Source organism: Leptopilina boulardi, unplaced genomic scaffold (genome assembly GCF_019393585.1).
Source record: "Leptopilina boulardi isolate dan_hultmark-lab unplaced genomic scaffold, ZJU_Lbou_2.1 LbouV2_31, whole genome shotgun sequence".
Lineage (NCBI taxonomy): Eukaryota > Metazoa > Arthropoda > Insecta > Hymenoptera > Figitidae > Leptopilina > Leptopilina boulardi.
Genome location: NW_026137874.1, coordinates 2,015,638 through 2,031,028, shown reverse-complemented (window position 1 = coordinate 2,031,028; position 15,391 = coordinate 2,015,638). Strand labels below are relative to the sequence as shown.

The 15,391-nt window shown below is 26.0% G+C and overlaps 2 protein-coding genes across 7 annotated transcripts; both read right to left on the bottom strand.

The window, feature by feature from the left end:
* Window positions 1–258: 258 nt before the first annotated feature.
* LOC127283151 (translocating chain-associated membrane protein 1) lies at window positions 259–3,532 on the bottom strand. The gene is made up of 7 exons (XM_051307842.1): window positions 3,247–3,532; window positions 2,645–2,830; window positions 2,397–2,512; window positions 1,911–2,123; window positions 1,717–1,826; window positions 1,241–1,537; window positions 259–1,140 (listed from the first exon to the last, which is right to left on the bottom strand). The coding sequence occupies exons 1-7, from the start codon at window positions 3,376–3,378 to the stop codon at window positions 1,052–1,054; spliced, it is 1,143 nt and encodes a 380-aa protein (XP_051163799.1). The 5' UTR covers window positions 3,379–3,532; the 3' UTR covers window positions 259–1,051.
* Window positions 3,533–6,226: 2,694 nt separating this feature from the next.
* On the bottom strand, window positions 6,227–15,338 carry LOC127283173 (ATP-dependent 6-phosphofructokinase). Of its 6 annotated transcripts, none has more exons than XM_051307876.1 (17): window positions 15,174–15,338; window positions 12,556–12,676; window positions 12,184–12,335; window positions 11,892–12,081; window positions 11,570–11,780; window positions 11,257–11,365; window positions 9,428–9,616; window positions 9,166–9,356; window positions 9,024–9,099; window positions 8,739–8,768; window positions 8,591–8,611; window positions 8,126–8,227; window positions 7,844–8,050; window positions 7,585–7,737; window positions 7,151–7,475; window positions 6,845–7,061; window positions 6,227–6,775 (listed from the first exon to the last, which is right to left on the bottom strand). In XM_051307876.1, exons 1-17 carry the CDS (start codon window positions 15,264–15,266, stop codon window positions 6,631–6,633), a joined length of 2,532 nt encoding a protein of 843 aa, XP_051163833.1. In that variant the 5' UTR covers window positions 15,267–15,338; the 3' UTR covers window positions 6,227–6,630. The 6 variants fall into 6 exon arrangements, with proteins under 6 accessions (XP_051163833.1, XP_051163832.1, XP_051163837.1 ...); XM_051307875.1 differs by lacking the exon at window positions 11,257–11,365 and adding an exon at window positions 10,228–10,336; XM_051307880.1 differs by lacking the exons at window positions 11,257–11,365; window positions 15,174–15,338 and adding exons at window positions 10,228–10,336; window positions 14,344–14,682.
* Between the last annotated feature and the right edge of the window lie 53 nt (window positions 15,339–15,391).

Below are 15,391 nucleotides of genomic sequence, written 5' to 3'. Positions count from 1 at the left end.
AAAAATGAAATACTTTAAAGCAAATAATTATTTTTGTGGAGATTTTGTTCAAAAATTTATTTAACACTTTTGTTTAATTAATTTTACATTAAAAATATAAAAAGTTTAGAAATAAAAAAACAGGTTGATTAATCGATGTATGGCAAAAGAGGAATTCAATTTATCGTATGTCATTCAATTGGCTAGGTAGTTTTCGTTCTTAGCAAATCAATTTTAAAAAGAATACTAAATATTGAAAATAGATAAAAAATAACAATATTTTCCAACCAGGATAAAAGTTTTATTTTAAAAACTATACTTACATTGAATAGAGAAATACATTATGAAAATGATTGAATAAAAATTAAAATATTGACTAATTAATCAGCTCTTTCATTATTCGCAATTATTAAGCTCACTCGCTAAATTTGTCTAAAATTATTTAAATAATTTAATATCTTATAATACAATCTCTCAAGTTTTCAAGTCTAACTATGTAGACAAAAATATAATCAGTTTGTAAATATATATATATATAGTTTCAATCTAAGTCATCTCAAATACACACTCTTTTTGTGAATTATTTCTTTCAAAAATTTGTTAACATATAAAAATCTCTCCATTCAATTCTATATAATCAATATCTGTCACGCATGTAACATTCTATTAAAAAAAAAAAAAAATTCCTTCTCACGAAAGAATTTCCTCATTTTGATAAAAAAATCATCTTTGTTATTTTCTTCTTATTGTGTCAAGCTTTATAAAAATTTTACTCTCCACTTCCATCATATCGTTAACATACAAAAATTAGCACTTGCATATCAATAGAGTGCATTCTTCTTCTTCTTCTTCTTTTATTTTCTTCCTGAGATTTAAAATTAGACTCGTCTTTCATGTACAGCTGCTTATGTTAACACCGTTGAATTTACAATAAGGAATCTAATATATAAAAGTTGACTCATCGTCCTGAAACTTTGTACTTTTTAATCCATCAGGACCTGCAGCTGGTTTTTTTTATAACTATTTATTATAAAGAGTCGTCAGCCTTTCAAACATTGATATCACTTAACGTTTATTTTGCTTTCGCTGAATATCGGGTTCTCAAATTCTTTTTTGTTGCTTGATCTACCTCTGGCAAATCATCATCCTCAGACTTTTTGCCTTAAAATTATAATAGTTTTTTTTAAATATTAATTTTATTAATAATTTATTAAAATATTAATAAATTAATTTAATTGATTTTTAGTTTTCAAAAACTCACCATCCTTTGCGTCCTTCTTCCTTGGCTTTTGCTTAGATTTTCCTTTCGAGACAACTTGTGTTTTGTTTTCACGTGAGAATTTCATTTGCCTTTTGATAAAGCTATAAAAGAGATAGGCTTGGAAAAGTAAAATAGCGCCAAGACCACCAAATTGAACAGCTGGAATATTGAATTTTCCCATTGTGTAGTCAAGTGATCTTTCAATTTGTCCTAGTCCGTAGAAAAATACTAGACCACTTAGAGCCACAGTTGCAAGTCTCGCAAAAACAAAAGCAGCATTTGCTACCAAAAATGCCACTGAAAATATTAAAAAATCATAATTATTTATTTATTTCATTAAAATAATTATTATTATAATTGAATAATTGTTTTTTTACTTGTTTTCAATTAGTAATTGTAAAATAGAAATACAAAACAGAGAAAAAAATCTGGGTGAAATTAAATTAATTTTTTAAAAAATTGAAAAAAATATTTACATTGCGTTGTTTTTTCGTTGTGAGACACAAAATGTACGAGTCGAGCTCCATGTTGAAGAGCTTCTCCTACATAATGCAATACCAAAAGAATTACACCAACATGTTGGAAACTGTAATTAGAAAATAAAAATTAAATATTATGATCATCGATAAATAATTTAATTTTTAACTTTTTTCGATTATTATATACATACTTGAGAATATAAGCGGCAGCGCAAAAGAAAAGTCCAAAAGTCGCTAAAACAATTCTTGGTAGAATTTCTTCTTTCTTTGCCCGTTGGAAGTATAGTTCAGGATAGCTGTGTAACCAATAAGCCAATTGAGCAATGAAGAATAATTTTAGAGAAAATGACATAGATCCTGGATAGCCTTCCCATAGAGATGTAATGTTTACCAAAAGATTGTCCCTGAAAATTATTTAATTCGCTATTGAGATTTAAAAAATTTAATTGTTTTTTGAAATTTATCAATTTTATTATTTTCAATTTTCGAATTGATTAGTTATTCAAATATATTAATTTTAGGAATTTATTTAGTTTTCTGTAATTTCCAAAATTCCAAAAAAATTCCAAAATATTAGTCGAATAAAAAAATTTAGTCTTTATTGAAATTTGTCGAATTTATATTGATTTAAGTTTGTTTCTTCAAAATAATCTAAACTCTTTCAATTAATAACAAACCTCATTATAATGTCGATACCCCAAGCGGCAGACAAAATGTAAAATGTAATTAGCTGGCTAGATTCATTAAATTTCGAATGTTTACTCTTGCTCAAATGAAGACGTTTTGAGATTTTCTGAAATTAAAAATTTTTCACATTTTATTAATGACTTTCACATAATTTTCTCTAATCGTTTATCATTATACTGAAATATTTGACATTTCAATAAAATTTATTTATTCATTCTTTAATTTTGTTTATACTTACGTCAAAAATATATTCTTGAATAACAGCATGCATAACAATTGTTATAAGAAAGTAGAAAAATACAGCACAAATATCTTTCCAACCAGTTGTATATTTTAACGGTAAAATTGGACCATCTGTAGATTCTGGGACTGTCGTTGCATTATGATGAATAGCAATAAAAGTGTAGGCCCATGGTGACGTTACCTGAATAATTAAAAATTAGTATTATAGAAAAAAATAATGAAAATATTAATTTTTTTTTCTATTTTAATAGTAAAATAAATAAATATATTTAAAAATAAAGATAATTATAAATATTTTTTTTCCATCACTTTTTCTAAAAAATATTTTGACAAAGAAAAGAATAACTAAAATATTTTGTAGATAGGAAATAAAAAGATTAAAAATTGAAAATCTTAGAAACCGGTTAAGTCGACACTCCAAAGATATATGTGGTGTGTAACATATGGTTGATAATTTTTGACAATTACATTATAAAGAAAGACAATTTATAAATTGATGAATTTTTAAAATTATTATCTTGACAATAAATAATGAAATAATGAATATCAGTATTATTATAAAAGAGAAATAATTTTTGAGAAAATGCTTTTACTAACCTGCACCATGAGACCCACAACGAAGACCATAGCCACACACGATACAATGTCAGCATGATTCTGAATGATAAATTCATGACTGAGAATCGGTGGATTCTTATTCGAAGACTTACGACCTTTAACTGTGACCATTTTTAATGAGACTTTGTTCTAAATTTGAAAAAAAAAAAAATTTCTATTCTAATTGACACTGACCGCTGTGATCAAGTGCTTACGTGCACCTTCAAGAATAACAACTGTCGTACGGTGTCTCACTGACAGAGCACACAAATGCACAAATACATTCATATCCACGAAAATATACTGGGGGGGTTCAGAAAATACAGACAAATGAGTCGCGCGCACACATATAACTTTCCAAATTAACAGCCAACGTTATCCAATGTGGCGTCCCGGTGCATTTTGTTGGCACTACGTGAATCAATTCATCTTTTCTTACCTTATGTCCAAAATATTTTTCTCTTTATTGTTATTTTGCAAAAATTATTTTTAAAAATAATTTCAATTCATCTACTTAAATTAATTTTTATTTACAATTTTCATTGAAATAAAAATTTTTCTACTATTTTTTCTAATAATTAAATATGAAATTTGATTTATTTTTAAAAAATTAAATTTTGAATTATTTAAATTCAACTTTTTGTAATTTGATTGAAATAAATTTTTAAAATAAAATTTATAATTATCTTTACTTTTTATATTCTATTGCTAATTAGAAAAAAAGGAAATAAACAAATTAAATGAAATAACAATTATACATAAGATATAATTTATTTGACGACATTAATAATACAACATAGTTTAGTAATCGCGCCACTTTTCGTGCCAATAAGATTCATTTTTACTATTATAATATATATATTCCCCTCGCACTTTTCAACACGGATATATATATATATATTTATATACTGCATTTTAACTAAATTATCGCAAAATAATACTATAGGCTTTGATCAACTCATTGATCAACAATGAGTGAAAAATAGACTTCAGGGATCTTAAAAAATATTCAACTCTTTATACAGACTCGCTGTAATTTGTATATTATAATAAATTATCGGATTATCACACAATTTTGTCAGTGTGAATTTATTATTGATATGGCACGAATTTATGGAGAGATATATATTAAGTTTAGAAAATTGTTTTGAATTTATTTTTTTCATTTCACTGCGGAACGAAAAGATTTTTTACTTTTCTATTTCACTCGATCATTTTTTTTTTTTTTTTTTTTTTTTTTAATAACCATATAGAATAAATATGCACACTCACATACACAATCAATAATAAATTATTTTTTTTTTAATCTTAAATATATATCAAAGCTGACAATTACTTTAAAAGAGAACAAAAATAAAAACGATTAATCGTTAGACTTTAATATCTTTAACTTACATCTCTGCAATAATAGTACAAGAGTAGAAACTATTTTTAAAAAGAAAAATTTACTAAAATTTTTCTTTTAAAAATTAATTTCTAGTTTCTTGTAATAATTAATGTAGTTTTAATATATATAATATATAATTATATAATATTGTATTTTATTGATTACTGTTTAATAACAGTATTTTAGTCATTTCATACCTGTTCAACAATTAATTAGTATTGTCATTAACATATACTTGTATTTTATTATATTAATGTAGATTTATTTTACTAGTTAATTACGTTCTCTTTAAAATATAGTTTTTTTTCATATATAATATCCTATGCCGCTTCGTTAATGTGTTCCGTTGTTGTAAGCACTCGGCGAGTGTTATTACGTATTTTTTCATACGTTATATTTTAGTTTTTTTGTTGTCGATAAATTCTTACAACTTATTCATTTTAACTTTCATTGCGAAAAGAGGCAACGTGCATTTGGCATTTTAACAACGTCGCTTAGGTAACTTTTGAATTTTTTAGGCTGATCGCATTATTAGGTTTAGACTAGCATTAAAAAAGCACAATTTGTCTGTTTAATTATTCTTCTTTCAATTTTTAGAAAGTATAACAAAAATTTTAATTATATTATTTTTTTTCTAATTTGAAGAATATGTTGACATATTTGGGACGTTAATTTTATTCTCAGAATTAAAAAAGAGAAAATAGTTTAATTCTATCAGATAAAAAAAAAATCCTTAACATTTTTTGATAAATCTTACTTTAATAAAGACACGTGTTAAACAAAAACATCTTAATTGTGTGCGAGTAGAATTATTTTTTTTAAAGACAAGCGTGCTGATACAATAATAATGAAAAAAAAAATTCACTAAATAACGGATGTGGTCACAAGCCTTAAACTTTAGCACATTAAAATTTACGTGCAACCAACACGACTTAGGTTTTTTTTTTTTTTTTGATCTGTTCCTAAGAGCCGTTTTATACGATTGCAAATTATTTTTTTGAGGTAGACGAGTATATTCTCTGAATTACATAGCTTTTTTTTCTTAAAGCTTTGATTAATGCTAAACAGAGAGACAATTTTCATAAACTGAAATGTGCCACAAACTTCTTTTTTTCTTAAAACTTTTTATCGTATACCTTATATGACAAGGATCATCTATTCACGTTAAATTTGTTCCTCTATCAAGTTTTAAATTTCGTTTTTTGTTTCGAAATTTCACGCTAAACATTATCAAAATTTTAACGATTTCAATTTTTCTAATAGTTTTTTTTTTTTTTTAAATTCACTAATGTAAATACATCCAATCTTATAAATATTTAATATTAGTAATGAATCTGAGCTCCATATTAAAAAATTTTTTTCTCTTACATTTCTATAATAACAAAAAGGCGCTTTAAATATAACCTTTGGATTTTCAATTTTGAAATAATTAAATTACTCATTTTTTTTAAACATTATTAATCAACTAGACAGTAATAAAATCTTTTTTTTTTTGTCATATTATCTCTTACCTTCTTTTCTAAAGGTACTAACTTTGTACCTAATTCTCAACCTGAGTTTAAAAATTCTTTAAAAAAAAACACACAGAATAACTATTGTTTCCGTCTTGCGGATACTTTCTAAAAGAAAATATTTTTATTTTTAAAATTACAATAAAACGATGTGACCAGCCATAAAATATAATAGTTAGTGTTATAAAAACAATTTTAAGTTAAAAAAAAGTTAATGTTGCAATATAGCAACAAGTTAAGCGCATGATAAAAAGTAGCCTCCTTTTTTGAAATTTTATATCCTAAAATTAATTTTTTTTTCGGTGTTTTAAAATTCAACTAGACGCGAGCAATTTAATGCCTTTAAAATACTGAACTATTTTTTTTTTTTTAATTAATGGCCTAGCGTAACGTGCATTATACAGACACTTATCGAGATACGGCTAGGAAAACATTATATTTTTTTTACGTGAAATTCGCTAAATTTATACAATAAAAAAAAAATACCTAGACGAGGGGTGGATCATTGTCGAAATCCATTTCTTCCACCGTTATATAAAGACCTTCTTCTTCATATGTCGATTCATGTTTTGCTAATACTTTCAATAAGGGACGCAATTTCATCCACCACTGATAAGTTGGGATTCGATGACTGATGAAGAAAAAATTCATTAAAATTTTTAATTTAGAGAAATTAGAGATAAAAAAAAAGAAAACTTACTCAAAATCAGTGACTTGGATAAGATCTTTGAAGGGCGTAAATCTATATTGTCTTCTGACGATTCCTAACATAACTGCGCTGTCAGGATCGGTTGCTTTACCCTCAGGATTCGGATATTTTTTAAGTTGTTCAGAAAACCATTCTACTGCTTTGGCACCCATTTTTGTACCTAAATTTCTATCGAACGGAGTAGGCGATCCTCCTTGTTGCATATGACCTAAAAATAGAATTATTGATTAGCTACTTAAAAAATTAATTTTTAAAATTTATGTATCTTTTTATCTTACAATTAGTAAAAATAATTACCTATAATATTACTTCTGCAACTGAATAGTCCTTTGCCTTCTTCGCTAAAGAGCCTTTGCATAAAGTCTGTATTATAATTAGAGTTAGCACATTCATTTCGAAGAATTAAACCTCTTTGTACACCCTCTGACATTTTTGCAGCCATTGCAATGACGTCTTGATTTAAATCTTTAATGTTAAACTTTTCTTCAAAAATATAGGCTGCATCAGAACCACCCGCTAATCCAGCGACTGTTGCCAAATAACCACAATAACCACCCATTGTTTCAATAATAAATACACGTCGTTTCGTTCCTTGAGCAGATTGACGAATTCTGTCACAAATCTGCGAATTATATCCATAATTATTGAATTATAAAACAAATGAATTGTAATAAAAAAACAAATATAATTAAAGATTTTCGATTTCTTTAATTTTTTAATTACTTAAGTACCTCCGTAATTTCATTGAGAGCAGTATCACAACCCAGAGAAAATTCGGTTCCTGGTACGTTATTACTGATTGTTGCAGGAATCATGGCAATTGGAATTTTAAATTCATCGAATTGATCTCTTGCTTTGTAGAAAGTAAGTCCTGTTTGGTAACCCTGATTTAACAAACAAAAATAGTTGCATTTTTTTAATTTTATTGTTGAAAGTGTATTATGTACTTTCTAAAAAAATTTGTAATGTAAATATTCATTTTTTTCGTACTTCAAATCCTCCAATGATTAAAAGAGCTTGAATTCCAAATTCTTTGAGTTTTTGAGCAATATGTGGTAGTTGCTCATTTGTTGGTGGAGCACGTTTTGTTCCCAAATAAGCACCACCCTGTGCCACCCAACTAGTTACAGAAGCCCAGTCCATTAATTTCAATTTTCCTGCCTCAAGACCCATAACACCGTCGCAAATTCCATAAACCTAAATTTTGTTAAATTTCTGATCAATAATGATTGACAATAAAAATTTTCATGATAATTCATTTTTTAAACTTGCCTTATCTCCACGGTAGATGCAATTTCTCACAAAGGAACGAACTGCTGCGTTCATTCCACAAGAAGGTGAACCAACATGCATTACAGCCATCGTATAATGATCCTAAATTTGGAAAACAATTTGTTAACATTTTTTAAAAATTTTGTATTTAAAAATATTATATACGAACAATATTATTACAAATATGGGCTGATCACTCTTAATTCTATGATGTTTACTATTGTTAAAAATAAAAGAATTAAATTTATTTCATTAAATAAAAATTTAATAACTTGTAGTTTAAAATTCATAGAATATAAGAGTAATCAATCCTGTGATTATTACATAACAGAGTATAAAATTCTAAATCTAAATTTTAGCATATTGCCGTGGCGTTAGCATTGAATACTACATTTATTATAAACATTAACATGATACTAATAAATGGAAAAAAATGAATTAATGTCGAGGGTTAATTTTACTTACTTGTCCACATAAAGTGAATTGCTATCACGAGAAAGGGATTAAGGTTCATATTAATAAGGATTTCGTGAAAATTATTTTCAACTAATTCATGTGCGCACATGTGCTACATTTTTAAGCAATTTTTTTTTAAAGTATTAGTTAAATTTACCTTAGTTAGGATGGGACCATTATTATTTTCCTGAAGCATTATTAATAAAGGATTTTTTTAAAACTCAATTTAAAATATACTTTTACATTTTTTAGAGACACGAACCTTTCTAAAACTACGTATTATACTTTGTTATCTCACAATTATGAAAAAAAAATTATATGTGCTTCAACAATTAATAACTACTCTATAAAAATTATTATTATTATTATTATTAATTCTTCAATAAAATCTAATATGGCTCGTGACTCTCAAATTAAATAATTTTTGAATATTAATACAAACCTTGTTTGTATCGGGATCAACCGGTGCCTTCAATCTTGTCAACATTTTGTAGGTTTCTAAATTTCTCACGAATCCTCTAAAATATTACAAAAGTTAATAGAAATATATAATTTTTTTTACCAAAAAAAAAGAATCAACTTACTTTCCACGAAGTTGTACAGCAAGATCCCAATTTTTATCAGCCATTGCTTGAGCAACGGCTTTTGTTCGACGAACACATTCCATTAGTGGTAAACGAACAGCTTGATTTCCGTCGAGAGTGACGACACAAGCCTCAGTTTCAGGTGTTGCTTCCATTAATGCCATAACTGCTTCAGCACCCATACGACATCCCTATATTTCAAAAAAAGAATTTTAATTTTCTAATTTTCGAAATAAATTCGAAAGAAAACAACGATTCTTACTAAAACTCTATCGAAAGCTGATGGATTTCCTCCACGTTGCACGTGACCAAGAACTGTGATTCTTGTATCTTGTTGCAATTTGTCGACAACAACTTTTTTCACATTTTCTGCTGTAATTGGATCTCCATTTTGATCGACGGCACCTTCTGCCACAATAATGATGTTGAGTCGTTGGCCAGTTAAACGTTCCTAGAATAAATTTTACTTTAATTGAATTTGAAAAAGATTTTTATAGTAAATTAATTTTTTTTTTTTTTTTTAAAGCAAATTCAATGTCATATGCAAAACAAATTGAATTTATAATTTCTACTTAATATTTTAATCTAAGGATGTCTAATTAAATTATAATACTCTGTATTTTGAAATAAAATTAACTTTCTATTATTATTAAACAAAAAAATCGAATTAATTTTTAATTGTAAAAAATTAAATGATTTTCTTAAATAAATATGAACAGAATTTATTTTCATATTATTCAAAATAAATTCTGTAAATATTTTTCAATTATCGCATTTTTAATTTGTTATTCTTAATTTATAATTAGTAAAATTTTAAATTAGTTAGAAAAAACATACATTAAAAAATGAAAAGTTATATTCAATTATTAAACTCATGAGACATGCATGAAATGAAAAGCAGAGTTCGCTTCAACCTACATTTTCACTATTAAAAAAAAAATATAGAATAATTTTTTGCATAATTAAAATTTTAAATAGACTAATAATAATAATAATAATAATTCTTTGAAAGCTTATAATAAATTAGAATTTCCTGTGATAAAAAAAAATTTCAAATCGAACCTGCAATAATTTTTTGCACAACTTGTTGGGCCAATCTCGCTCAGCGGGCCATTCGGGGATGAAGACGAAATCAGCTTCGCAACAAATAGCTGCTACCAGAGCCAGATAGCTGTAATGTTAAACCTAACTGAAGGCTCTAGCTTGTACTTGAAAATAATGTCATGAATTTTTTTTTTTTTTTACAAAAATAATAACATATACAAATATTCAATATCATGAAAATGAAGAGAAAAAAAAATGTGAGGGTTATTGAACAAAAGGCTCTAGCGTACATTTAATAAAATTCCTTCTAAAATAAATAATTAAATTTTTTTCAGACAGTTAATAAAAATTCGGTTAAATAAAAAACGCTCCAAAAAAACTAATATTTTACTATTTGATTTTTAATCATCAAAATTGTTGAATAAATAATAAAAATTGTTTTTGCGAATTGAAAAACGGTTCAAATTCACAAAATGGAGCTTGCGATGATTGATCAACATCTGAAAGATGTGAATAAGAAAGAGGTCATAGGTTAAACTACTCAAGTCTGAATAGCCTAATCATAGGGATCATTTACAAATATAGCAGAATTGAGTTGAGCTTTAGAACTCTATTGACCCATTATTATTTAACTGACGGTGATTCGGGAATAAAAGCTTTGACATTTTTTTTTTTTAAATTCAACTCACACTATTGACAGAAAACTAGTAATAAACTAAAAAAAGCTCATGGTTCATGATATGTTATATATAATTATGCTAAATGAAGGGACATTAATGGGACATTACAAAATGAACGTTCTCTTCACATGTTCATTTTATGACCGTTTAGTGAAGTAAACTCAGTCAGTTGTCACAAATTTACTCTAATCTAAAACGTAGAATGCAAATTTGTTTTTTCTGTTTTTTTTTAGAATATATACAACAAAACTTTTCAAACTTAATTAGTAATTGTTTTATTTCAAGTTAGTCGGGATAAAATTGTCAATTAATCAAAAAAAAAAGGTCGTCAACTAAAAAATTTCGATAAAAGATCATTTTGACATGCCTGTTCCAACTTTTTACAAAGTTTTTCAGGCCAATCGCCGGGGGGTGGGCATTCCGGAATGAATACATGGTCTGCCTCAGCGGCTAACGCGCCTACGATTCCCAGGTACCTGACCAAAGTTGAAACTTTTCAATAATTATAATATGTAGCTACTTTTTTTCGAAAAACAAATTTTTTTAAAACATTAAATAGCAAAAAAAAACCTATAAAAAATATTCTGAAATTTCCCAAATTAAATATGATTTTGATTCTAATCATAATAAAATATTTTCAAATTTTGAAATTATATCCACAATAATTAATAGTGACTTACCCACAATGACGACCCATAACTTCCATAATAAATGTTCTTTGATGTGAATACGCAGTACTGACAATAGCGTCAATACTCTCGATAATTCTATGAAGAGCCGAATCTGTACCAATTGTCATGTCAGTGCCACAAAAATCATTATCGATAGAACCAACCAAACCGACTATATGAAGATGTGTATATTTTTCCGATTGATCTTGTGTTATATCGCCTGCAAAAAAAATTAATTTTTTTTTTTTCTTTCGTTAAATCTCAATAGTCAAATAAAAGCGTTATTAAATTTTTCATTGAATTTAGACTTTTAATTTAGTATAGAAATTACCGTCTTTCGCTAATTCTTTCAAAAGATCTGACCATTCTTCTTTGAAAAGATTCGCACCGGTGAGAGAACCATCACCACCAATAACAACTAAATTCGCAATTCCACGAAGTACTAGATTTTTCGCTGCCCGTTTGCGGCCAGCTCGCTCTCTAAATTCTTTGCAACGCGCTGATCCTATGACGGTACCACCCTTAAATAGAGAACATTATTTTATTAAAAAATTCGAATAGTTTTTTATAATTATAAATTATTTTTTAATTGAAAAAAAAATTAAATATTGAATAATAATTACTCTGTGGATGATACAAGATACAGAAGACCAAGTTGCTTCGACTATATTTTCTCCACCATCCACCATACCTTGATAACCTTCTTTGATAAAGAAAACTTTACATCCTAAATAAATTCCCATTCGTACTACGGCACGAACGGCTGCATTCATTCCTGTAAAATAAATTTTTTATTTTTCTTTATTTAAAAATAATTTTTGGAAATTTTTGAAAAAAATATTTATAACAATTTATTTATTGTTAATTTTTTTTTTATAAAGTCGATTTAGAAAACATTGCAAATTTATTAAAAATCGAGATAAATCTGCGTAAAAGGCTTTTTAAATTTTATTCTTAAATTTTAATTATCACTCTTTATTGTGAACATTTTATACCTTGGGAATCTCCTCCGCTCGTAAAAACAGCCAGTCCTTTGCCCTTATGGCTGCCTGGTTTTATGAACCTTTGTGCTATTTGTTCTTCCTCCATGATTTCCTTACAAATTTCCTCTAAAAACTAAAGACAAAAGAAGAATTTTAATTTTAAAAATCATTTAAATTTAATTTGTTTCTTAAATTATAATACTTAAAAATTACTATGATAAATTATTTACTTTTTTTTATTAATTTTGTAAAAATAAAAAATTTAATAATATATACAATGTAAAAAAGATAAATGAATAAATTTAGATCAAAAGATCATAGGTCACTTATTCAATGTATCATAAAATCGAGTTCAATTATTATATAAATCAGAAATGATAACAATGATCATAAAATAATTGTGTAAAATTGAGAAATAATTTAAATTTCAAAAGCATAATATAAAATATTTTTTTTTTGCCTCTAATTCGCTTTTTCTCACAACATTGTTTTCTGATACTTGTAGAATCAAGGGATTTAGAAACCGTGAAACTTCTCTTTCCTGATAAAAATAGACGCAACATTTTTTTTAGAACAGAAAATATATATTATAAATAGACAGTAATTTTTGTTTTTCAATAACAAAATAATTGCCTGTTTTTTTGATTGAAAATATTTTTGATAAATTATATTCTGAACTTCTTTTAAATCATCTCTATTTTCAAACAATTCTAATAAACCATACATATGATTTGGTTCTTTACCTTCCAGAAACATCTACAAATTAGAAAAGGTGTAAAAGAAAAAAGATTAAAATCTTTAATGATTTTTCAAAGAAATAACAATTATTAAAAATGACTAGCCTGAGGGAATATCTTGAATATATTTGTATTCTTACGAGCATTCAAAAGCAATTTATTTTTCTGCAATATCATTTTCTTTCTTATTTTAATTTTATCTTTGGTAAAATTATCATCATCATCATTTTTAATTTGAATTTTGATCGATTTTTCATTTTCATGTTGAATTTTTTTGAGATTTTGAAAATTCTCCCGTTTATTGTTTTTTGTAGTTAATGATGAAAAACTATTTAAACTATCATCATCTCTGTTAATTATTTGTAAACTTAAATTACTTTCTGTATGTGTTGCAAATTTTGATATTATTTTCGATAAAATTGAATCCGAATCCACAGATTCATTATTAGAACAAACGCAATCTTTTTTATCTGCATTTGTCGACATTTTTTAGTTTTTCAATAAAAAAAAAAATGATAACATACTTTTAATTTTAATACAAAAAAAAATTTGGACAGGATAAAAAATTTGATTAAATGAAGTTTGTAACTAAAAAAACAACAAACAGAAGCTGTCACACATTTACTTTTGGAGGGTAAATTTCACTAGCTATTGCATAATTCAAAATCAATTTGACAGGAGACAAAGTAGGTCGAGGCAAAAAGTAACAATCGCGATTGATTACAGTTAATAATAATAATACTAACAATTGTTGCGTGACTCAAGAAAATAAATACAATAAACATTATTTTTATTAAAATTGCAAAAAAAATAATAATTAATTTTAAAAGAGAATCACGCAATAACTAACCTATGTGAATATAAGGTTAGTCGCGAATCAAATTGATGTTTTATAATTATTTATTTAGAAAAAAAATAATATCTCAAAAATTATTAATTTTTTTTTTATATATAAAAAATTATTTCAAGGGTAAAACAAGGTGTTATGACAGGAATGACGTTTCTGTCAAATGTCTATTTGATATGATAGAATTGCAATTTAAAATTATAAACAAAAACTCACCAAAAATTAATCAATTTTTTTTTTTTTTTTTTTTTGCAAAACTATTGTCAATTTGTGTCACTATTATAATTTGTTCACTGCTTTCTGAATCGCTGTCAGGAGTCACCTGTTTCACGATCAAACTTTTCAAGGTGACCTTTGAGTTTGTTCCTGACAACCCCCTATTATGGGTCAAAGCAAAATGAAATAGTCAAATTTCCTTTACTTTTTTTCTTTGCACATAGAAAATTATCTTTCTGTCTTTTTTTAATTTCTTGCTTTACTATTTCGTCACCGTATAATAAATTTATTTCTATTCTGCTACGACCTTAACTCCCCGCCCGTAAAATTTAGCAGACGATTATAGAGGGTGTTAGTGTCGTGTTGAAATAAACCAATCAGAAATAATTTATCACTCGCATAGAATTTTGGGATGTTTGTGATTCAAATTCAATTTTCTACGTCAAAAATTATTTTTAGATTACAATTTATCCTTCTCTCTCTCTCTTTCTCGTGATATATAACACTGAACTTTCAAGTTCAAGACGCAACAAATTAAAAATATTATTTCGTTAAATATTTTTATTACTCGATTTTAGGATAATGATTTTACATTTTATTTATTTTTGTTTTTTTACTTTTATTTTTATGTTCAATAATGTGACCAATTTTTTTCTTTTCCAAATTTTGGAAAACGTTTAATTAACTAATAATAATAATTAATTTCTTGTAAAATAAATTTTGTATAAAAATTTTTTTTTTTTGAGGAAAATTAAATTAAAAAGCACAAATTATTGAAGTGGAAAAAATTTTAAACATTTTACGAAGTAGGTAAATGAACTTTAACTTACCGATGATTGATGTAATATTCGGTAATTGGACAATTTTTTTAATAATAAAGGTTTGGAATTATTGTTCTCGATATTTTGTTGTGTTTTCTCCATTGTGCTGGATGATAATGCGAATAATATTGTGATGAAAATTTATTGAAGACTTTATATATATATATATGTAGACGTTTTTATCTTAATTGTAGATTAATTGAGGCACGTTATCGTTTAATAAATTC